Below are 25,525 nucleotides of genomic sequence, written 5' to 3'. Positions count from 1 at the left end.
GCTGTCTGAGTGCCCTATTATTTAATATAGCGCATGCTCACGGGCTGCAGGCAGGTCAGCCCAAGCTTCATACTGGAGAAATTTCAAATATTGAACATCCTATCACTCATTTAGACAAAAGTAGATCGGAAAACAGGGTTCAGGTTGAAAAAAGCATTAGTTCCCCTTTTAAAGCTTTGGCTATTGGCTCAATTTGGCACATTGTCTCTTCGTGTTAGGCCTTTCTTGACCGTGTTAACGCTTCCCCATCTGTCACTACTACAGTTCCAGTAAAAACAGCTTATACTTGTTTGCCTTTGGTAAGGCTTCCAGATGACAAATGACATTTATTTGCATCCTCTAGGCATGTCAATAATTACTTTTTAGGGATTTAGAACCTGTTTGGTTTCAACAGACGGATGACTCAGGAGGAGTCAAGACTATGCAAGGCTGCTTCTCTTTTATTGCCCCTTTTTCTTTTTTTTTTTCTTTTTTTTTTTACAACATCTATAAATGGATTGAAGGGCTTTGGAGAGGAGTGTGCTGAATACTATGTTTTTGAGCTTCTTTTTGGCTTGTACAGTACAGTTCTGTACATGCTGCTGCATAGTAAGTGGGGCCCCAGTCCTGAGGGTAGCCAGCACTATGAAAATGTTTTCAGATCATGACATTGAAACTCATATTGTAGGCCTGTTGAGAAAATAAATCTCACTCTTGACACTCTAATTGCCCCAGTTTCAGATGAGGCACATGGACAAAATGATACAAACGCTGACATTTTGAGGTTAGCTGGAAAAACAGTTGACATAACATACACTTTTGCAATTCTTAAAATTTACTTGGATTAGAGTGAGATGTGGGTAAGGTGTTGAAAAAATGTACAGCCATGCTGGAAAGGCTTGGGGTTGTTTGAAAAGTGCTTTAAAGATCACCCTAGAAATGTTATTTTAGGAGAATAAACGGAGAATATAGGGAGATGTAATAGGTCAGAACAGGGAGGGATGTGGTGTGCTGTGTTCACAGCAGTAATCCACTTAGTGGTTACCGACTTTTTGTACAGCATTTAAACCATGTTTTCTTTATCTAGCCTTCAAGTGTCATGCATGTTGCTGCTGATTGTGTCCTGCTGATTGGACATGTATAGTTGCACTGTGCAGCAGACCCCATTGTCCATTTGAGTGAAGTATTGATTCTGTGTCCTAGACGTTCTGCTTTGCCTGCGCTGCTTATATAACTGCCACTGTGTACTTATATCTTCATGTACTGTTTCCTTAAATAGCTGCATCTAACAAGAGAAACAGAGCCATCCTACAATAGATGCAATATCCTGTAGGATATTTGCGAGCCTCATATAGGAAAAGAAACACATCTATAAGATCCGTCGAAGCTGTGCAGAATTGTCCAGGGGCAGTGCGAGTCTGACTGAAAGAAATGACCTGTTATTATCAGCTGCCCTGTAGCAGTGAGGTCCAGTCCATCCCTCTGTGTGTCTCTCTCACGTGCACACACACACACACACACACACACACACACACACACACACACTCATCAGTACTCATCTTCTGTGCCTGTCCCCAGTAAGGATAATGGTCCTCTACTAAGAGCTGGCACACTTCAGAAAGCGTTTACTATTAATTTGTGGCAACCACATGAAAAAAAAAAAAAAAAAATCTGATTTCCATGTGGTTCCACTCGCAGAAGCAATAGCAAACATTTAATATGAGCGTAATTGGTTACTAAATTGGATTATAAGATTTGAGAAAATGAGAGAGAAAATCATGGTTACAGGCTGTGTACATAACAACCTCGACTCAGTCAAGGACTATAATTTCCACAGCACTTTATGTCACACTGCTACTTTACTGCGACCAATTTTTCTTTCTAGAAAAACATTTTTCTTGCCATCTTTGAATGGGGTTAATATAGACATAATGGAGCACATGCTAGCAGCAGTTGGGGCCAAATTGATACTGAGGAGTGAAGGACTTTGCAGTACAAGCTGGTCTGCCTACGCAATAGGTTGGGAATGTGTGGTTTATGAATGTTGAAGTTGTCAAAGCAAAATAGATAAATAAAAACGCTTGGTTTTTCAAAACAGATGTTGAAGCACGCAGTCAGGGACACGTAGTCACATAATGGCGCCTCGCTTTGTCATGTCTGTCCACAAGACCACGTCTGTAAACAAGATTGCACAATGCAGACTGAATATAATCGACACGTGTTTGAAGTTTGATGATTGGCTGACAAGTTGAAAATCTTTTGTCCGTCTGCACGACCAATTGACAAGTCGGCTTTCTATATGCAAGTGATGTTACACACTTAGTCAGTGTCTTTCAGTCCACAGTTTTAAATCTGTCAAAGACCATGGTGGGCTTTTGGGGACGGGAGGAGTCTTTTACACTGTACTACAGAATTGTGAGAGAACTGCTTTGTACCCGTTCCAGACAGCAAAAGTAAAATAGTCAGAATACTCATTTGGCAAAGCTTCATTCCCACCGTGCTCAGAGAGGTTGAAGCCCAGCTGTTACTGAGCACATCCCCTCCATGTTAAACATGCTTCATACCTGCAATGCATAGCAGATCCTTGCACTATGGACAAGTTCAGCATCCAGCAGTACATGAAATCTGTGTGAGTACACTACCTAAGGGACCTCAGTCTCTGTCAAATTGTTGTCAAATTGAAGCCCAAAATAAAGGTTGGAGAAAATAATGATTAAAAAAAACCCTTCCGTTTGTTTGTCTCACCGTATTTGTGCAGGTAACATTCCCAAGCCTGTTGATTTGACTCTCATAGGCACACATGAGACTTTGGTTTTGCGTCTTTTACGAGTTTTAAGCTTTTAGAAGTCCAGATGGACAAACTGGGAGGTGCCCACTTATTTTACCAAATCTGCAGCTCCTCTTTGAAAAAAGACAAATACCTACTTGACTGGATAACAAGTCTGCTTGTTTTTCTTTTATTCTTGAGAATATTCCCACAATTTGAGACCCACCGTCACAGAGATCACACAAAGACTAACTTAGAAAATGTAAAACTTTCTCATGTCGTCAGTGCCACAGGTGTGTCTGCATCAACTCTTGTGTGTGAGAAGTGGTTAAGGTTATGTTTTTATAGATGATCTAATCCTCCTACCTGGAGAAGAAAGTAGTTTTTCTGGTTATTTCATGATCTGAGTTTATTTCAGACATATTCACTATTGATACAGTTTTGTTGCTGTCGTGTAATCCCTGTAATAGAATTAAAGACCAAATGCAAAATGCCAAATCAAAGCCAAATGTTCATGATCATATAAGGACAAAGCTCAGTTTCCCTTTCAGAATGCCAAGTTCACCATAGCGGCACCTGCTCGTCTGGCGCTGCCTCCCGGGCTCAGACAGCAAGTCACAGCAGAGGACAGGACTCGGTGTGATGTCAACACACAGATGGTGGTGAAGAGCCCTCACGTAGACATACAGATGGCACCTTGATAAAACATGCTAGTCCGCACACAAAGTCAGACTGAAGAGGCCGGTGTGAACTAAGCCAATGGAGTTGTCCATTTGCCACACGCAGCACAACAATGGTTCTCACCATGATTCTGCATGCCACGGATGACTGTGTCAGCTGTTTGCTTTTCAGGCCACAGTATCAACACAGCAGTATCACCTATGATTAGGAACCAACCTCAGAATACTTTCTCTCAACTCTAACAGGCAGACAGGCCAGGAGGGGTCACAACATAACTTGTTCTGCCATTGTTTAATATTTCTTTAAGCCTCACAGCAGACAACAGGGGACATTGGGTCATAGCAAATGAGTCAGGCAGCATTGCTCCAGGTTGGAACAGTGATGTATTGAAAGCAGCTTCAACATTTTCTGCCTGGGCCAGCAGCTCTCCGTGTGCCATGAAGTGCCAAGCACACAGTTTTCATACCCGTCCAAAGAGTACAGTCACTGATTTCACTGATTACTGAAACAAGTGGAATGCTCTCTGCCTCCAGGAAACGTGATTGCATTCTTTACTGTTGAAGGTTAGCAATTCTCAGCGATGGACAGTGATTTCGACTGGTCAGGGGCCCCACACCCTCCTCTCTGTTGGCTGGAATTCTATGGCAAAACCAGCTATGAAAGCAGAAACATTTGTTGAATAATATACTGCAGGTTTAACTATAGGGGGGACCTGTAAAAAAGTACTCGGAGCCTTGGTTGAAAAGCATTAAGTAGGCCAAAGAGCTCTGACAAGTGGTTGTAATAGACTCTATACCATTGTAGTTACAGTGTTTCACACAGTGCGTTTTGTAGACATGTAAAATGGCCCATTAATTTTACAAAGAGCCATCAGTAGAAAGTATCCAAAAATATCTGCCTGCGTTTTTCTGTGTCATTACCAAATTCATGGACCATTTTATGAACAGTTTGGTGAATTAACAATTACATGCTCGGATAGCCGGGGCAGGCTGTTAAATTGTAGCTGCTGATATTCTAGGGGAGCCGGGCTTGGAAGCTTAACGCTTTGTTCTCTCTCATTATCAAAGCTGTAATACTCAGAAGGATCATCAAATCCAGATCAAAGTGTGATTATAAAGCTGTTTTTAAAAAAAGAAACCTCTTCATATAAGGCTTGAATATAAGATCCAGATGTCGTACACCTGCTGCTGGTTATAACACCAACACACTCAAGATGATTTGACAAAAGAGGCAAAGTGCCCATCCTCTTAACCCCTCTCCCACTTAAACACCCTCTTTCCCCCTGCTCCTTAATCCTGGTTGTCTTTCACGAGGGTTGCAACAGTTTTTTCACAGTACAATTACCGTTTCAGAAAATATTGTTGTTTCAAGGTATCACAGTATTACAGATGAATGTTTTATTACTCTAAGGGAAACTTGAAACCATTTTGTTAATGGAAGTATGTGTAAAAAGCCTCCTTGTTGAAAATAACTAAAATAAAGTGGGGATTCAGTGTCCATTTATTTATTTATTTATTTATTTTTCAATATTGTAGATAAGAAAGCGTATACGATATGATAACCCTCAACTTTTTTATCACGGCATACCTTGAAACACCTACAATGAGTGCGTTTACATGGACAGTTTAATTCCCTTTTCATTTGGAATTAAAGTTCATTCCTATTAAATGTGATCTTGTAAACACCTAATTCAGAATGAAAATGGCCAATGCTGGGGCTGGAATATTCCGTTTCTAATTCCGAATGAAAGAATTTCTTGCACTTGTATACACTCATTCCTCTTAAAGTTCATTCCGGTCAAGCACGGTCTTCTGTCTCCCTTCTTCGACCTTCTACCTCTCTTCTCCTCCTCAACAGACGAAACATTAGCAGAACAAGGTTGTTGTCGTACTGCTGCTTCAAGAATATAAGCAAAACAAGCCCGAAAAAGGCACTAAGAAAGGCGTCGTCAAGCATATTGTTATCCGGAAACGAGGACTACAGTGTTTTCTTCCTGTAAACGTAAACACATAACATCCGCCCCCTATCCAATCAGGAACCTTCCCTGCCCAAAACCTTGTGCGGACCCGAATACAGGTGATTTAAAAGGCGATTAAACTGATCTCCTGTGTAAACCCTCATTGGTAATGAATATTTCTCATGTAAACTACCTGGAAAAACTTTAATTCCGAATGATTTCATTCAGATTTATTTCATTGTAACCCCAATGTGTCTCTTTTCGACATTCGCTTTTGTCACCTTCGGCTTCTAAGTGCTTTTGCATTATTAGTTCTAGCAGCATGGCTCTGTGGAGTCTGTACAATTCTCCAACGCTTCGGTCCAGACTGAAATAATCTTAAAAAATACTGAATTAATTGAAATTTGGTGAAGACAATCATCATATCCTGAGGAAGAATCCTACTGTCTTTTTCCCCTAACGTTTCTTATGGTTCTTTTCCAGTGAAATATCCCAACAACTTGATCTATTGAAACAATCTTTGGTACATACACTCCTATTTTTTTTGTCTAGAGCCATCTCATCAGGTCAAAATTTCAGTTTATTCATCAGTTTAATTAATGACTAAATGCTTGCATAACTAATAACATCCCCGTTATCCTCAGCAGTACTTTTGTGTGTTTTATGCTAACTAGCAAAACAGTTAAGCAGCATGTTAACATTGTCATTGTGAGTATATTAACAAGCTGATGGTAGCATTTAGTTTGAAGTACTACAGTGCTTAAGAGCAGCCTCAGAGAGCTGCAGCATGACCGAGTGACACCGGAGCATTTAGCTCTAATTAATGGGTTCTCGTCAGCTTGAAAAGTTGTATCGGCAGCATGGACACAAACATTCAGCTGTGGTATCCGCATACACGTCAGTAGTACTGCTTCTTCATAGCCTGGCACTCTTCTCTGTGGGATCCACCTCCTGTCCTGAGGGCTTTCCTTTTGCTTTTCTCCCAGGCATCCAAAATCACAGGCTGTGCTTAAGTTAAACAGCTCAGTGTGGTGCAAATATACATTAAGCTGACTCTGTCTCAACCAGTCTTTAAGGTGATAATTACTTAGCCAGTGAGCGAGTTAGCACTGTCACCTCACAGCAGGAAGAAGCTGGGCTCAGACTTCACAAAGTCGACTGGGGCGTTTTTTTTGTGAAGTTGTTTTTCCATTCTGCCTCTGCACCAAAACATGTGTCTGGGTGGTCTATTACGGCATGCTCCAAAAAACATTGATGTTAGCCATCAAGCCACAAAGTCTGTTGCTCAAAACTGTTGATCTGTGTTTTCATGGTGCATCTGTTGAAGCCTCAGGGGAAATTCACAGCATTTACACTATCTGAAACACTCAAATCAGTAATGACCAAGCCCTCCATCCTCATAGCTCTGCAAAAAACTGCTAATATTACTCTGTTTTCCACTGTAACTGCGTTGCTTTGTCACGCACCATCCCTGCAGCATCAAGCCAACTCACTCTTTAGGAGTTACCTTTACCTCCAGATGAAAATGAGAGCAATATCTCCACACATCACTTGACCTACTTACACCTCCATTGTTTTGTCCGCACAGAAATGAGTGGGTGGATTTCTTTCCCTTCTCTGAGTTATTTTTCATTTTGTTTTGCTCTAATAATGGAAATGAGTGACTGTAATGACACTTCTCTTCCCGCTGTCACTGTTCTAATTTGAAGATACTGATGGACTGTGATTAGATTAATTTTTCCCTCAGATTATCTCTGACCCATATTTTTTCAGATTGATGAGCTGTCAGTTTGATGAGTTAAGTGTCAGATTGTCTGCTCTAACATACCCCTCCCACTTTATTAAGTCTGTTGCAGATTGCTTTTTGCTAAAAATGCAGGACACAGATTTTCAGTCATCATTTCATGATGTTGGTCAGTTTAAAAAGTATCTCCCCTCGCAAAAATTCAGGTTTCTCAGCTGGCTTGAGCTGCACTTCTCACTACCTTGTATGGCACAGCCCTGGAGTCTTTTAAATCTCAGGTTTAATGTGCGACTTTCATATTGTAAGCTGCTGTGTAGACTGCTTGGCTCAGTTGGTCAGACAAAGACACGAATCATTCTCTAACAGTGAGCCGTTGTTTGTGCTCCATCAAGCTGTCGTGTCCCTTATGTTGTCTGTTTTATGGTTATATTAACATGGTGCCATTTTCTGAAGCTTTCCTAATGTCCTGGAGAATTAATTTATTCAGGATTATTGGTGTAAATGGACCCGTCAGTGTCGGAGTCAGTAATCATTAAATGCAAGTGATGACCTGTCCAATATCATGCACAGGAGGGAAATTACCACGCAAGAGCTATTATGTAAGCATTTTGCAATACCCTTCTATTCTCAGTTGTCCGGCCAGAATGTTCTGGCACCAGCACCTCGCAACAAGTATGTGTTGAATACTTTATTATATTTCATCTCGATGTCATAAGCTTGAGAGTGCTAGTAAAACTTTAACATTGACGTTACTGAAAATTCAACATGCCTCAGGTAGTGTATGCTTAGAAATAAATCTGCGTTCATTCTCATCAATATCCTAAAGGAGCATGTCAAGGAGTTTTAAGGTCACCAAGCTGACTTCAAAGGATTTAACAAGGCATGCAAATAGCCTTTCAGGTTTGATCACAGTATTTCATTAATGATTATTTGTCAATGATGAATCTGAGTCAATAGCAAAAACAAAAGTAACAGACATCTTCTCATCCCCAACTTGTTAAATCCAGCAAAACATTTGTAGTTGAATCTCGAGAAAAACATCCAGAACTCACGCTTGTTTTGCCGTCTGCATCCAGTGTTGAAAATGACCTTGGGAGAAATTTTCCTGACATCGACATTTCCTAACATCAGCGCAAACCGCTTGTTAGACAGGATGCACTTAATGCTGCATTGTCAGTGCCTATTAAGTTGCTTTTTGCTTACCCGCAGCTACCTAATCAGTATCCCATTGCTTCATCTTCCAATATTGCTTGAAAGCAGGCTGCTAATTGTAACACCCTCCTGCCTGTAGGTGCACGGACACCCTTGGTGGCGCTAACCAAGTGGAATCATGGCTGCGATTGATTCTACGATCAGCCATTTCTCTTTCGAAGCTATGAAATGCCAAGTTAATCCTAACACCAGATGTTAAAATAAAAGGGATACATGCTTTGATGGAAAACTTTGAGCAGGCTGTGATTCTTTTTTCCCTCCTCAGCTTCACTTTCACCCTATGAACTTATGACTGAAAGGCCTGAGGAAGATGATGTTTTCATCACTATCACAAATCGGCCTCCATTCAGTTGTCGCTAACTAGCACAGCTGACTTGACAATTTGAGAGTGGTTTGTGGTGGGGCATAATGTCAGACTGGGGATGAACGGGAGCTCTTGGTCAGAGGCTGTGGCCATTAAATCTTTAACTTCCACCACACTGACTCATGGGAGTGATCTCTGTGAGGGTTTGGTTGGAATTATGTTGATAGCTTGTGTTGCGCTAATGATATTTATGGTTGCATCTGAGATTAGATGAAAACAAGTCAAACATTGTTTTTATTGGGTAAGGCAGGGGCTTTAAACTTAAATTTACATAAACAAATTGCAGCACTAGTTGAAAATGCACCATTTGTGTATTGCACTGCATTGCCAATGCTTTACATGCAACACCTTGCGACCAACAGAAGGATGTTAAATGCTTCTTTCCTGCAACCTCGTCAACCTCGTCTAGATAGTTTTCACAGGTTTGTGTTTACATTGTGTCTCATTGTCAAGTGGTCTTCACATCATGATGATGGCAAGGAGTAAACCCATTGTCATGTATGTTTTAGAGCAGAATGTAAAGAAAATTGCTGGAGAAAAATGTGCTCGTTCTTCAACCCTGTGAGCAAACTGTTTGTTTAGCAAATGAGCAAACGCTGCAGGGTCCGGTGGTGCCTCAATCAAAACATGTATGAATTTGTTTGTGTTCCCACAAAGATAGTCTTATAACGTGCCGACCCATTTTTGTTTACGAGTGTTGTTGTCTTCAAATGGGCACACTCTTGTTACATCAGGATGATCATTATCTTAAGGAAATCGGAGGTTTCTTTGGACAAAACGTCTTTCAGGGAGGTTATGCTCTCACATATTGAGCAACTCAGGTGGTGTTTTAGGGTTGAATGCTCTGCTCATAAACTCCATGGTTATCAAGGGATGTTAGTCAAGATGATGGTGCGTACAGCTTGTTCGGCTGGTTATTTTCATCATAGAAACAAAATGAAAGCGATGCTTTGAGGGTCTCAAAAGTCATTTTGCATGAATAATGAATAAATTGACATGGTGGACACAAGCCTATCAAATCAGCTTTTATAGTGCTTGCTACATGATTAACTTTGAGATGTGTGGAAACATAGTTGTGATTTCCCGGTCTGTTCTTTATGATGCAGATGACTGTGTGCAGTCTTAACAGTTTATCCTGAAGTGTTTCGCTGGCATTCTTACAAAGATCAGATCGTTAAATGGGATACATTATAAGTAGTCCGCATTAAGGGCCAAAAGTAATATTAAGGGAGTATTAAATTAGATGTAGGGTGAGAGAAAGAAATGAACTAAACAGAAAAGCTTTTCCTCCCCCTTCATCCACTGCTCTTCTTTTATAGATAAACTTAATTTAACAGTATTGTGATAGAATAGTGACAGTGTTCCCCTTGCCTCACCTGAGTGGTTATCAGAGTTATAATTTGTACAGCGTGCAAACTCATACACATACTATGTATTCCACGCCTAGCAAGTTAGAACACGTCTCCAGATTTTTGTTTTCGTGAGAAAGCTCGCCTGGCTTTGTCACATGCAGAGAAGAATTAAAGAAAGCAGTGTGAAGCTTAACCTGCATTAGTGTTTATCTGTTTTTATTATCTGTGCTCACCTCTGTTTACAAAAGCTGATGATCTGCTGTTGTTTTTCTGTTATTTTTTTTATTTGATCAGAGATTTGCAGAGGCGATAACTAGAGTACAATAGAAAGTGGCCTTGTCTCGTCTTTTATGCTTTAAGGTAAACAATAAACTAAAAAAAAGTTTCATTTTCTTTACATGGATGAACTGAACATGGATGAACTGATACAGCACAAAAAATGAATAAGCAAATGCACAGAAAGTGATAGGGTTTACAGAAAGCAGCAACAGTGGTTGGCTTAAACAGAAGATCTGATGGGCTCCCAGTACCAAGACTATTCCTGAGCAGCTACGATCTTTCATGACCTAATTTTAAAAGTTGCCAAGAGTCTGTATTTCTTCCACAGCACTAGACTGTCAGGGCTCAGCCAGCTTTAACAGCTCTGATGTAATGACTCCCAGTGCTTGTTATAGCGGGTTTTATCACCCATGTGTCACTAACCAACTCCCTCACAGGCATCTTTTGATGCGGCATGGTTCAGCCAAGTCTCCATGGTGCTTTGTTACTTGGTAGCCATTGCACATCTCAATAAGCAATTCAGATTATTCAAACATGACGGGGATCAAATGGAGGCCCATTTGCTGAAGGCTCAAAGGATTCCTTAATGTAATGCAGGAAGATATTTGTGTGTTGCACTCATAAATTTGTGAAGATTTACTGTAGTGTCTCTTAGTGTGACCAAGGCATTCACATCCAGCCTAATGTTGTCTTTGTGCCTGCAAAATTTGAAAATACAATTTTTTTTTTTGGCCTTTGCAACCAAGTGAGTTGATTCTTCTGACTGCAATATTTAACTTTGACATTAAGTTGTCACTGTGTCATGCAAAAGTGTACTTTGTCGTGCATGTTTACCTCTTTGTGGGACATGTAAAGATGCTCTTAGACAAGAGTTTTGACTCACATTAGAGTCATTCAGCTACAGAAAAAGGGTTATGTTACTGCAATTTTTCTTTTGCCATTTTTGAGACTCACTTAAAATATAAAAGTTCAGTTACAGTTGTTGGTTCAACTCTATAGTGATGTGTGATCAAGAACACCTTACAGAACAATACACCTCCTGGTATATTAACAAAAAAACACCATTTGAATAAAGTTCGGAAAAGTAAGATTTGCTTAATAATACCTCTCTCAGTAATTGAACATTAAAAGCTTTATAGCGTTATTAAAAATTACCAATCACACTGAAAGGGTAATATTGCATCTTGTCCACTCTCTGTACATTACAGTGGTGTTTTGTGTGAGGTTGTGCTGGTTACGAAAGCATAATTTGTCCCTTTCTTGGTGAACTGCTCTTATTCGAAGGAGATTTTCCTTCTCATTAGGGGGTTGGCCTTCAATCCCGTAGTCCTCTGCAGCTTGGCCTCTCCCTCAGTCCCCTGGTCAGGAGAAGACCCTGTTTTTTGCTGGGAAACTGCTGAAGCATTTCCTCCCCTGCAGACTGTTTTCCTTCGCTGTGCCTTTGATTGGAGGAAATGAGGCAGCAGAAAAGGGGATGACGACAGCCTTTTAGGGGGTTTTCATGCAACCTTCATATCTTCTTGTTCACTCAAGTTCAAACAACTTCTGATGGACACGTGAATGTTAGAAAAGCTGCGACTCCTGTGATGGAAAGGATTGATCACTTGTTGATTTCCCCTGCTAAATTTATCTATTAAGTATTTATGTACCTGACAGGATCTGGAATTGTGTTTAAAGGCATAGCAAAGTAGATTTATTCATTAGAAATTTTAATGTTAAACTAAGCAAAAGGGAGTTGGTCTTTTGTTATTTTGTGCTCAGTCATTTCAGCTTTTGTGTTTTTGTGACACAGTGAGTAATTGTGACAGTGCAGCCCGCACGGTGGTCACACCTCTGCACCTACTATGGTCTGAGGTGTCACATCCATGTTGGCAAAATATGGCTGAATGTCATTTCTTCCTGAGACTGAAGTGCAGAGCATTACTGTTCATGCTGTATTTAACTTAGCTTTGCCAATTCATTGCAGTTTATTGAGGATTTAATTGTCTCCACTGGGTCACATTTAGCTGATGAGTTTCTGGTAAGACATCATGCTGATAAAGGGATTAATTGCCGCACTGTTCCCACTGTCTTTATCCAGCTCGGATGAGGGTTGGGGCACATTAACTCAGAAGTAAAAAATGGATGAGCCTGCCATCTGAAGGTGACAAATGTGGCCTCAGTGCTGCTCTGCCTAATTATGATAATATCCTACATCAAATAGTTGGAATTAAAGGGCTGTTTGATGTTCGGCTCAGTTGAAGTAGCAGCGATGTGTGTGTGATATTTTTGACTCTGAGGATCCAAGTGGCTGCCACACTGGTGTGAATGGAAGCTTTTGGAGGTAAACATGTTGCGACATAAACCGCATGAGCCACTTTGCTGCAACAACATGGAGACATTGCTGTGGATACAGCAGGTTTGAACATTATCATTTGTCAACAAGTGGCAGCATGACATGCAGAATGTGGTTGTTACTTTGCCTTCATGAACACACCAACGGGCTTTTACTGTGTCAGCTGCATGATTGTTTTGCTTAAGGCTTGGTCGGCATGCCCAGACACATATCCGATATTTGTCTTTTGTTGTGGATGTTAGGCGCTGTTGATCACATGCCAACGTCATTGATGTTCAGGCCTGTCAGTATTGATATGAAATAACTTAATCCAATTAACATGTCATTTGGTATTTGTGTGTGCATGATGCAAGACAAAATGTTAGTTAAAAATCACATTTTCAATTTCATACGAATTTGTCAATGGGTTTATTTTAATGTTCAGTGTTACCAAGGTAAATTTAGTTGTTCCCATATGCTGAATGAATGAAAAATTAAACAATTTCCAGCACAATAAAGTAAGCGTAACCCTGGTGATGGTGGACAGTGAATGTCAATCAAAGAATTGCACACCATGATTTATTCAGAAATAACATCAGACAAGCATAATTGCTCATCAAGCACTTCCTGATCTGATCAAGGTCTAAATCCGTGGTCAGCTGCATGGCAGCTCGATGGGGATTGAGCAGTGCAGACTCCCAAGTAGATAAGGTGATTATTGATAACACATTGGCTTATATTGTGTTTGGCCCCTGGCAGAGAAGACAGCGATTCTCTGCATGCATCCAGTCCGTGCCTGGTTTTCCTTGACAGTGTCTGTCCTGTATCAGTCAGTGGCTAGAGCACAGCATTAACCATGTCAGCAAGCATCAGGGGTTTGATTCTCGTTGCCACCACTCAGCTTCATAGTAGTGTTGTTTCTTTGGCTATATTAAGATTTGTACTAGCAGCTGCGATATTTGGTTGATTGAAGTGTATCACTATCAGTTTGAAGGCATGGAGCAGCATTGCCAGTCAAGACCCTTGTGGTCCTGCTGGGGTGGGCCAGGTTCAATATACCCTAGGGTCAGGCCCGCCCTCGTCAGAGCAGTCTTACTAATAACAGGAAGCATGGCCACTGCAGCAGATGCTAATGAGCAGCTGCCCAGAGCCTGAGACAGCCTGATTACAGCAGGAAGAGTGTAGTTAACATGCAGAAATGCTCTGAAACATCAGATGGGACTTAGCCATATGCTGCGAGGAAAGAGGAATATCACCGGTTAAAATGCTTCAGGAAAACATGTTTGTGTGTTTGTGTGTATACACTTTTAATCACTCTGACTCTCATCAGCAGAAAGATGCCATTAATTATGCACAGTTTATTTATGCTTTTGATACCATCAGGATGCACTTTCCACCCCAGATTGATCTGATGCAGCACAACAGGCTCCATCATGTCCCAGGAGAGTGAGGTAAACTTGTGATAACAGCCAGCACTGCTGTAATATCATTATTGTTATTACAGCTGATTGCAGAGTCTCCGTGCTGAATCAGCAGCAGCTCTACAGGAGGACCGAGTTATAACTCTGATTATTTACGAGCAACACAGCCTGGCGCTCCTACCATGGTCACTAACACACTACAACAACACTAGACAGGCATGAAAGGAGTGCTGGCTTTTTTTTTGTAAAGTGTGATGGTGCTCTGCTGCTCCTCCACATTGAGAGAGGGTTGTGACGCTGGTTGGGTTCACTGCAACACAGAATTAGTGTTGTTCTGCCTGCTAGGTTAACTTGCCATGTTGACTATTGCTGTACAAAAGTTTTTTTTTAATACTGTACGTTGAGGGCTTTTGCTATAATACCACTGTTACATTACATCCTTGTTACACCTGCTGGCCTTTTCTTTGCCTGGCCTTTTTCTGGGCTTGACATAAAAGGCAGAGATGGGGCCTGCATGCTGTCTTTTGACCCAGATATGTAGTGACTGCGTGATATATTCATGGTCACTGTAATTTAATGTGATGTTCAATAGACAGTGGGCTCGCAAGCTCTTTTCAATTTCATTTTCTTTTTTTCCTTGATCATATTGATGAAAGCTCCTCGCAGTCTCAGTTGTCATTGGAAACGGCAGCTGGGAAACAAGGTCTTAATTTTAGGCTGGGCTTTGTATCAAAGCACGGTGCTTTTCAGGTCAGCATGTGTTTTCTATCAAAGAGCCAGACAGGTTACTGTAGTAACTGTTTGTTCCTCGGATTGTTCAATGTGCTCTTCTTCAGCTCCACCTTTTTATAATCATGTCGTTTGCATCAACATTAACGCAAACATTTCATGTTGTGTTTTTTTATTTTCTTACAGGACACTTGGTAGTCAGTGGGATGTTAGAGCTCTGGAAGCAGGACTGACTGAAGGAGCATGGTGAAGCACCAACCCCTCCAGGTCTATGAGCGCCAGCTGTGTTTGTCATGTATCACTGGGATCTACGGTTGCCGCTGGAAACGCTATCAACGTTCCCATGATGACACCACAAAGGTGAGAGGGGGTGGAAGCCTCTTTTGTGGGTGAACTGCATCAATAAGGGTTGCTGTAAATCAGGCTGTCGGCTATTTAAAAAACACACACAATAACTTTTTTCCCCAGAACACAGTCACGTGTTGGTGCAAGATACAGAACATGTATATGGTGGTTACTACATGAAACACATCACCTGTGTGCCAGTCAGTTATTATGACCTTACAGCGTTATACTGCAAGTCTGAATCTTTAACGTCCTACAGATTTACTTAACATTTACACCCAGGAGATCATAGATAACATTTTTTCTTTTCCCACTTTAATCATATCACAAGATCATTGTAAGCTGTATACACGCTCATATTGTGCACATGTGCACACATGAGGTCGGCAGTGAATGAGATCTGATCATCTCATTCTCTGTGTAATTCATCTTGTCAAGGTCATTTTCAATAACTGTACAGTCCAGAGAGACTGATGTAGAATGATATCAATTTTCAGCTTGAAAATGTGAATTTCTATTAGATTTAATTTGACGTCACTGTTTTTCCCGCTGGTTTTCTACATCTGTCAGAGACCTAGCACCAAAAAAATCTGGTGTTCCTCTACTTGATTTTTAGCTGCTGAATTTAAAAGACATTATCGCAGCTGTTACATTAATGTGAGTATTTTCACAGCTCTGAATAACAAGATGGCTGTGTAGGAGGTGGGATGTTATCACGTATTCTGTTACTGTACCAAGGGAAAAACCATATCACACCCATAGATCTGTCTGTGTTAGTCATCCGTAGCAGTGTGCTCCTACACCGTATGGTCTCTAGATACCTTTTGTCTCTCATCATTGATTTACAATGAACAATTATCTGTGAGCAAATATGTCCTTGCTGGCTTATCCTTCATTCAATAACCTTGAGCTTTCCACATAGAGGTTCATTTGGTATCACAATACTCCACTGTTTCCAATAGTCTGTCATCTCCTTCGCTCTGCACATTTTGTATGAGTTTAATCAGATTTTGTTATTCGTATTATCCTCCAAGTGTTGGTTTTTTTTTTTGTTTGTGGGTTTTTCATAGAGCCTGGCTGTTGTTTAATGTATCTGAATAAGAGTCACACGTATTATAGTCTGGAAAGGCTACGAGTTCAATAAGTTTTAAACATTCAAATGTATGCTGGTAAGTGGTTACTCACACTCTTGATTATGCTGTTTTTCAAATCAATGTTTCATCACCGCATGCAGCTCCCAAACAAAGATTATTGCTGTGCTTTTTGTACTTTTATTATTATGCCCATAATACAGCCTACACAAGATGAGCAATTTATCCTGACCTTTTCCCTTTTATCTCCTCTACCCCGTATTAAGGAAGGACACACCGCTTATGTTGCTGCAACAAACTGAAACACACAGCACATTCCCATGTGTGCACGACACTAGGCTGTATAATTTATTTATGCCCACATACCATAGGCTACTGTAGACAAGCAGAAACCCAGGATACAGACAATAGACTCGTACCACTCAGCACGCAGATGCCAAAGAAATTATGTGGCGTGAATTTAACCTGCATTAGGTGTGTAAACAAACAGATAAAAATAATACAAGCATGACTGGGTGGTTATATTTTAATAGCTCTTGCATCATATAAAAAGCATTGCAGAACTAAATAAAGACATATAGATTTTTTTCCCCTCCTGTTTGCAGGAAACTGGACACCGTGTAGCTCTGTTTCCTGTGGCAAGTGGCTGTCTTTCAGTCCAGCTGATAGCATAGAGCTGAGTCAGCATTCTGTGTTCACAGTGCTCATCCTTTGTTTTGACCGTGTGGTGGTGGATAGCACTTGTCTTGACCTCGGTGTAAGAAGCACACAGCTGGGAACATGCACTCTGCAGGCTGCAGTCAGTTTCCATTCAGTTGATTGAGGATGTGGATATTTTCCCCTCAACATTCCTTTAATGTGATTATATAGCAAGTGATTGAGCCATAATGATCCGTTCTACTACAATTGTAAATATAGACAACTACTAAGGGTGCCTCTTTGCTGTCAATAATTGTTAAGCATAGAGGAATAGATTTGTGTAGTCTGCTATTTATTTGTCTGTATTCATTTGAGTGAGCAGAGAGCTGTCATGTCCATCAAGGATGCTTCCTCGCATAGGTCAAGGTGATGTTATAAGACTGCATATTTAACGATCCCAGTAAACAAACTGTGACCAATCAAGGACAGGTATCAGCTACACGTAACTGGACCCGAGCGAATCACAGAAGCGTGAGAACTGAGAATCTCATGTTGAAACAACTGTAGACTCATTCATAATCTACAAGCGGATCATGCTATTTCTCCCCTTTTTCATCTTTGTCCACTGTAATGAGCCGTTCAGGCTGACTGGCTGGCCCAGTGCAGTTGTCTTTGTCTGTGTTCAAGGTGCTTTGTAGGAAGACAGCCCACGTCATGAAGTGCAAGGTGATCTTGCCTCTCAGTAATAATTGAAAGTATTTCCATTTAGCCAGTCTTTACCATTCAGTCACACAAAAGGCTTCAAAAATAGAAGCAAAGCTGCTCCGCCTGTATTTATCAGTGTTCTTGCCGTCTTCATTAGCCCTGGCCTGTGAAATATTGGACAAATAAGAGAACAGAATTACCCACGGCATGGTGACTCCACTAAATGGCATATTGTTGTTTCATTTGCTTTGGAAAGCAACAGTTGCAAGAGAACATCAAATCAGTAGAATCAAAAAGTTGTTGTGATGTTGATAAGGGGTGTGAATCACCAGAGGCCACAAGGTACGATATCATCGGGATGCAATACGATACAATGAGATTGCGAGTATTGCAATAACATATAATGCCCAAAGGAAAACTTTGTCAACATTTGTTTTATCTAATCAGATAAAGTTTTAAAAATAATGTCTCAATCATTTTTATTCCAGCAAAATGTGTCTCGTGGACTGAAAAAGTAATGAATTTTATTATGCTAGTAAGCTGTAATTATTATAATAAGAATATCTATACTTGGAGTCCAAGTATTGATACAATATTGACACACAAAATATCACAATACTATGCTGTATTGATTTCACCCACCCCTAATGTTGATCATGAAATTACTTTTTGCCTTTTTCTTGCATGCCCGTGAAATTTAGTCTTTGTATTATTTCAATTTTTGGACGGGTGACTCATCCATTTCTGACGGACCTCAACATTTCAGCTCATTTTCCTTCATTCTGTGTGCCTGATCACATACTTGTCCACTTGTCCCTCTAGCAGGCAGACTGAAAGGTCATCAGCTCCAATAAATCAGATGTGAGGTGACTTAATGATGAGGCTGAGGGCATGATGGATGATCTCTGATGTGTTTTAATGTGGTGAATGGCAATACTTCATATGGATTTTGGCTTGTCAATTAGCCACTATACATGTGTTGTATGCATTTTAATCAATACGTAGTTGTTACCACGTTATTTGGTTTTGGCATCCTCTGAATGTTTCTTGTTTTTGCGAACAGAGTGGGAGATCATGCTGTTTCAGTTTGTCTTAAAGCACCTCTCCATAACTCCCATCTTCTCCAGGGCATCTGTCTTTGTTCCTCTGTAATTTTTTGAATTTTATCGGTATGAAATATGATAGTCACACAGGGCAAAGTCTACATTTGGTTTTGTTGTGCTTCGGGATATTTTAATCAATATTATTGATAGAAAACATTTATCTTTTTTTCACCAATGGCTTTCACGTGTTTACTTAAAGGTTTGCCTACTTTGTTTGATGACACTAATTTGTAGGATGTGATTTAAATTCAAAGACGCTTCATCAAATGCTAAATTAATATGTTAATAACACCTTTTTATTTTTAACTGCATTGCTGTATGTACCTCACTAGAGCTGAAACAACTAGTTGAGTAATTGTTAAGGCGATTCGCTGAATAGTAACTGATAGCTATTTACTCGATTACTTGTTAGAGTCCAACTAGCATTACCTTTTGATAGCTTCTCTGTTGTGAGTGTAAAGTGATGGCATCTCAATATCTGTTAGTCAGACAAAACAAGAAGTTTGAAGACGTCAATTTGGGCTCTAGGAATTGAGATCAGGTTTTCACTATAAAAAATGAAAATGATCAGGAGATTAATCATAAAAGAAAGTTAGTTGCAGCCTTTTACGCCTGCACTCTTACTGTAATGTAAATCAGTTAATAATGACTGTCTGATAATAAAAAGATTATATGGAAGCATCAATGTAAATGTGATAAATACACGTGTCAGGTGATCTGCTGTTTTCCCCACTTTGCCTGTAAAGATGCAGCCAGTCACTCAGCAGTACACACTCACATGTTCCACATAGTGAAACCAAGGCCCTGAAGGGTGAGAGAATAATTTGTAGATTTCAGAAATGTGGCAGAGGCTACAGTTTTATTAAGAATAGGAGTCATTTTTTAGAAACTTTAAATTAGTGCCTCTAGTTTCAGGGCCGTCACCAAGGTGTATTGGCAGCCTTGCAAATGTAACACACTGCAGAAGAATCAAAGCAGCCGTCACTAAGGGACTTAAAGAAACTTGAATCTAAAATACCCAGCTGTTAACGCCTAAGTGCTCTGATAACTTCTGCGGTTGCTGAACAACATATTTACTTTATCCGCTGTAATTAGAAAATCCCCAAGATAACTCCTGGTGTGTGGCTGTTTAGCCTGTGATGAATACCGTGCATGACCTGTGCTTTGTGCTCTGCCTTAAGCATCCATTCAATGCAAAACATATACAATGTGAAATCGGTAGAATGATATTTCAATGACACAGAGTCTGTGGATGGAGGTCTCATCCTGAGTTCAGTTTAGAGCCAGAGTATTGATCTCACAAGAGGGGCTGACAAGAACCACAAATACTGGGACAAAAAAAAAAAAGTGATGCTCTCACAGTAGGGCCTCGATCAGATTTATGGAGGTTTAAAAGGGAGAAGCTTTGCAGGGTCAGCCAGCCATGTCGCGCTTTTGCCGCTTATTGGCTGGAATGGTAGCATGATTTCCTGTTTTAGGAATTAAATATTAGAAAATGAATAACTTTTGCTTGTATATGTCGACAGTGTGTAATTTTTTTCTATGCTAAAATGAGGAGGATAATTTCACTTTCATTGTTCAGTTATCAGGACCACAATCGCATGTTTGCACACACTTTTACATTGTGTGCATGGCCGTGTTAGTATGGCTACATTATAAAGCAGTGCACACCCCTGTGTGAAATGCCAGGGACTTATCTGGATATGCTCAGGAATGTGACAAGGGACTGAGGTGTTAAATCCGGTGAAGATCGAGGCATGTGAGGCTGTGCCTGCGCCTCACTGGGAAAGAAGCATCGTCAGCGAAAGCGTAACGGCGAAAGCAGCTTTATCATTTTTTCCTGCTTTGTGTGAGCTGAAAAATGTCTCTCTGTCAGTCTTCAAGTTTATCCACAACATGTATGGGTTTGTTTGTATCTGTCTGTATTTATCTTTGGCTGCAAATTGATTCAGGACTATCCCACAGCATATTTTCTCTCCACAGTGTTGGCATGTTAGATGGCAGCACACTGAGTCAGGCTATCAGAACTAATTGAATGCATCATTTCATTGTGTGTTGTTGGCTATCCGAACACTGTATATGGGATTTGGATGCATATTACATAGTATCTATAGCTGAACAATTAAAATAGATAATGATACCGGTGTACTCTCTAAGCTTAGTGCTACTACAGACAGCATCTCTCAGTAAATGGCTTATACATCAGCTGCTGTTTGTCTTCCCTCTGACTATTCTTGTCATATAGCCAATATGTACTGTAGCCCACATAGACTGAGTTTGCAATTTCCAGAGTTATATCACAGCCAGAAGCACATAATCAGCCGAGCACAAAAAGTGTTCAGAAAGTTGTCCTGTGCTATCGCTGTAGAGAACTTCCAGTGTGTCACTGTACATGGTGACGCGCTGTACATGTACAAGGACAGTTTCTTCATGTAATCCTTTTTTCCCCTGTTGGCTAGTATGTACAGTATCTCTACAAAAATGTTCTGGTGTGCAGTTATTAATAATCCACATGCTTGTCTGTGTGATTCATAAGCTCTTAGGCTATCTTCTCTCTGTGTACATGCTGTTAAGGGGGTCAGAGTTAAGCACAGAAAGCTACTGGGGCTTCACTGTTGGTAGGAAAGTTTGCATAAATTTACACACATACATGGCAATTCCCAGCTTGATTTGTGAATCTGAAGAATGACTAGTTTTTGTGTATGAATGTATACATTGCATCCAGGATCTGCATTTGCTCCGAGGTTGACTTGCAAATCAGATCATCAATCAAAACAAGTATATTAATTGCCATTTGCTTTGTTTAAGTAACTGTACAGCATGTGTATTTGTTTTTCTTATGTGTATCTGAGTAAGTAAGCAAGCGCGTGTTTGCTCAACTGCACAGGTTCTTCATGCATGGACAGTTGCTGAGCATGAATATAAGTATGACACTATATTGTAGCCTAAATCCTGTTTGACATACAGTATTGAAGCATTCTTAGAGGGATAAGAGAGAGCACATGGTCAGTCAGTCATGTTGGTATTATCATTAGCAGTTGCTCCTACAGGGAAAAGAAGGGCAGATAAATATCAGAGAAATCTCTGTAACCGTCAGGCTAAAGAATCAATGACTTAATGCTATATGCCTGGGTTTAATCTGATTGGGTTTGTCCCAGAGGACCACATTAAAAGTGCCAAAAAGTCTACACAAATATTAAGTATTTAGAGGTAAGATTATTACATATCTCCGTACTCTAATCTACTATAACTACAGTAAATAGTCATGGTGAACTCCACCCTCCTGGCACCACAATCATTCACCACACGCCAAGGAGGATACTTCCCACAAACTACCATCAGGGCTGGAAAATTCTGGTCACCATATAGTTTTAGTTTAGCTAGATTTACTAAAATTAGTTACTCAAATGACCTGATGCTGAGCTATTTAAGACAGATCTTGCACATGTGGAAAGCGGCTGAGCACAGTAACGTTTGTGTGCTACAGGCTTTAAAATAAAGAGAAAATACATTTGTGGAGCTGTGATCTCGCAACATAGCTAGTGTGATGGTGTCAACTCAACAAGAAAATATGTTATATAATAAGAAGGCCTCCCAGAATTACAGGAGACATGAACGTCTCAAGATTACAGCTGTAAAAATCCAATAAGCCTGTTGAATAGATATCCTATTGGCTGCTTCAATCATAGACTGTTGTGGACTGGCTGTGAGCCATTAAAAGTCCAGACAAATAAAAAAGTCAGTCAGACAGCCACTGAGGGACGCAAAAAGGTAAAATTGCATTGGCTGTTATTGCAAAGCTGCTCTCTTGTCCTGGACTGCAGTGGTTCTGAACCACAGCACCTGTGAAGGGATTTTAAATGCACCCCCTTTTAATATTCTACAACATTCTTTGCTACGTGTCTTTTAATAATTCTGAGCAAAGCCCAAAGTTGTCTGCTCGCTCTCTCTCTCTCTCGCCACACCTGCTTTTCTCAGATGTTAAATCACTGATGCAATTTCCTCTGACGCAGCGGTGAGTCAGCGATAATATATCAGTTTCATACTATTTTTAGTGTTTTTAGCAGACCTTGTCTGTAATTTTACCAGGGCAACACTCTATTTGGCTCACAAACACCTAAAAAGGGCAGTGGATCCATATCAGATATAATCCTAAGAGTTGTATGTTCATAGCATTTATGCAGAGGCTCCAGTGACTTAAGTGCAAGCATATTCTTTTTTAGGTTTTAAAATGAGTGTTTACATACTGCAGTGATTTTCTCCTTAATCTATTTGATCCCTCTGTTATTAGCGGCGGGGTTTGTTCTCTAAGGCCTATTCTACGGCTTTCATCCTTTTAATATCTCTGGTTTAAAAATCAAATTTGTTCACTATTTTAGAAATATATTTAATCTTACCCCTTGCAGCTGTCTGTAGAACATTACTTCGAGTATTACTTGGTAGTTTTCAAAAGACGTTCCAGTATTTTTTAAAATTACGTTTTAATTACAGCACACCACATCATTTGATCTGAATTAAAGCTAATTCAATAGATTGGACGTTTCACAAGGAGAACTTGTCCTCTTTGTCCTCTATGATTTCTCCAAGGGGCGAACAGCATAACACCAGTCAGAATAATTATCAGAACAAAGCACGGATGGCTGTTAGCGTACACTGCTCTTTAAATACTCCAAGTGATTGTTGCGTTCTGATAGATTTCTGTTGCCGCACTGTCAGTACGTGCCATGGGGTGTTGTGCCTGGATAAAAAGCCAGCCATGCAGAATGGTAATGTGATGTCACCAGGGCAGGCCAAGTACTGTCAGGCTGGACGAGCTCTGCTGCTGAGTTAGCTAGCAAACAGGAAGAGAACATCAGAGCTAACGAGATCAGTTATTCTTCAATGCAGGATTGTTTTGTTACAGTTTGTGCAGGAATTCAAGTCAAATTTAAAAGACACAAAAGGAGGACTGCATGTTAAACATATACTATAAAGAGCTAATAAACTGCACTGCATGCTGGTTGACACACAAGATCTCCTCCCCTTGTCCCAGCTGAATCAGAACAAAGATAAACGGTGATGGTTACAGTATCATTTGGATGCAGTTTTTATTGTGTGCATGAAAGTAATCAGAAAGATTGGCATAAATTCACACTGCTTTAAGAGATATATAATTGCTTCATTTAAGCCAATATAGCAGTGTGAGTTATGGTAGATAATAAAATCCCATTTAGCATCAGCTCTCAGAAATGACGTTGGGATTCAGTTTATTAGGTGATCCAATTAATTTAAGAGACCTTCAGTGTGGGTAACGTATTCACCACACCATCACAGCTCTCACAGGGTCCCGTCCATCATAATCTAGAGAGGAGGAGGAGGAGGAGGAGGAAGGGAGTGAAGGGGGGATGAAAGGGGGTGGTGAACAATGTCCTCTCTCAGTAGCAAGGTCAGATCTCCCAGGTGTTTTCAGGTAATCATTAAGGACCATGGGAACCAGGGTTGCTGCTTTCTCATCACTGAGCTGCCTCTCACAGAGGCCATGGTAATCTATTTGTTACTGGAATTGATTTGCTGTGCTCTTTGTCAGAAGACATATCCGAATGTAGGAACAAGTGTGAAGGTTAAACATTGTTTTTTTGTAGTGGGTGTTTTATAATAAAGCTGAAAAACACTTGAAGGGTCAAACAGTACTATTTGCTTTAGAAAAAGAAGAAGTGTTTTTCTGGGAAGACTGCTTTTACTTTTTAGTGTCATTTTCCTCCTGTAAAGACAGACATGTGCATCCAAACCTATCTGGTGCCCTTGTTATATGATGTAAGCGGAGCTTCTTACATAATAAAGTTTTTTCCTTACACGTTTTTTTCTTGCACGTCTGAGATGTACTTAAGAAGTCATGTCCAAATATGAGAGGGGATTGAATTAGATATCCCTCGGGCTTGTTTCCCTTTTTTGTACAGCTGATCTCTGTAATGCCATAAAACCATGCCCAAAAATTGAATAATAAATCTTCATACCATCGTGATTTCCACATTAAGTCTGACCTCAGGTCTGAATGTTGAAATGTGGGAAAGCTCTTAAAACAAACTTGAGGTCAAAACTTGACCTTCACATTCTGCACTGTTTGAAATAATTCCAGGTTGTATCATGTTTCAAAACTTCCTTACTTAACGTTAGAGAGCATTTTGATTTTGTCCAAATGAAAAAACAAAAGGAAAAACACCGGGGATGAGAGCAGATACAAGCAGGTCAGGCAGGCTGTCTTACCTGTGTGTCGCATCAGCTGGTCGCAGCGATAATAATCTGATCCTCTGCACACACAATGGTGTATGCAAGTTGGTATGCCAAGGTTGCTGAGCTTAGTGTCTTTATCTTGACACCACAGTGCACACAGTGCACATATACATGATATTTTTCAAAGGATGGCAACTAACAAATATAAATTGGCCTTGTGTTTTTATTTTCTCCATTTATTTCATTCTATAAAATGCCCAATCATTGAGTTCCTGGAGCTCAAAGTAGTGTCTCAAAGTGGCTTGTTTTGTCTGATCACCAGTCCAAACTCCAAAGATACTCAATTTACAGTGATAGAGAAAAGACAAAATGAGCAACTCTTCACATTTGAGGAGCTGGAACCACCAGATAAATTAAATACACTGAACAAAAATATAAACGCAACACTTTTGTTTTTACTCCCATTTTTCATGGTCTGAACTCAAAGATCTAAAACTTTTTCTACACACACAAAAGACCATTTCCCCTCAAATACTGTTCACAAATCTGTCTAAATCTGTGTTAGTGAGCACTTCTCCTTTGCCGAGATAATCCATCCCACCTCACAGGTGTGCCATATCAAGATGCTGATTA

General features: G+C 40.2%; 1 protein-coding gene across 2 annotated transcripts in view; it reads left to right on the top strand.

Annotated features, from left to right (window-relative positions):
* gdpd5b (glycerophosphodiester phosphodiesterase domain containing 5b) overlaps nucleotides 1-25,525 on the top strand; it is a 52,113-nt gene that overhangs the window by 5,106 nt on the left and 21,482 nt on the right. For both annotated transcript variants that reach the window (XR_007570923.1, XM_050059993.1), the window contains exon 2: nucleotides 14,986-15,159. Coding sequence is in view for 1 of the 2 variants with exons in the window: in XM_050059993.1 (XP_049915950.1) it covers nucleotides 15,043-15,159 (117 nt within the window). In the remaining variant the exon portion in view is untranslated. The remainder of the gene's footprint in view (nucleotides 1-14,985; nucleotides 15,160-25,525) is intronic.

This window comes from Epinephelus moara, chromosome 2 (genome assembly GCF_006386435.1).
Source record: "Epinephelus moara isolate mb chromosome 2, YSFRI_EMoa_1.0, whole genome shotgun sequence".
Lineage (NCBI taxonomy): Eukaryota > Metazoa > Chordata > Actinopteri > Perciformes > Serranidae > Epinephelus > Epinephelus moara.
The sequence above is the reverse complement of the archived record's forward strand: the minus strand, read 5'-3'. Positions and strand labels throughout refer to the sequence as shown.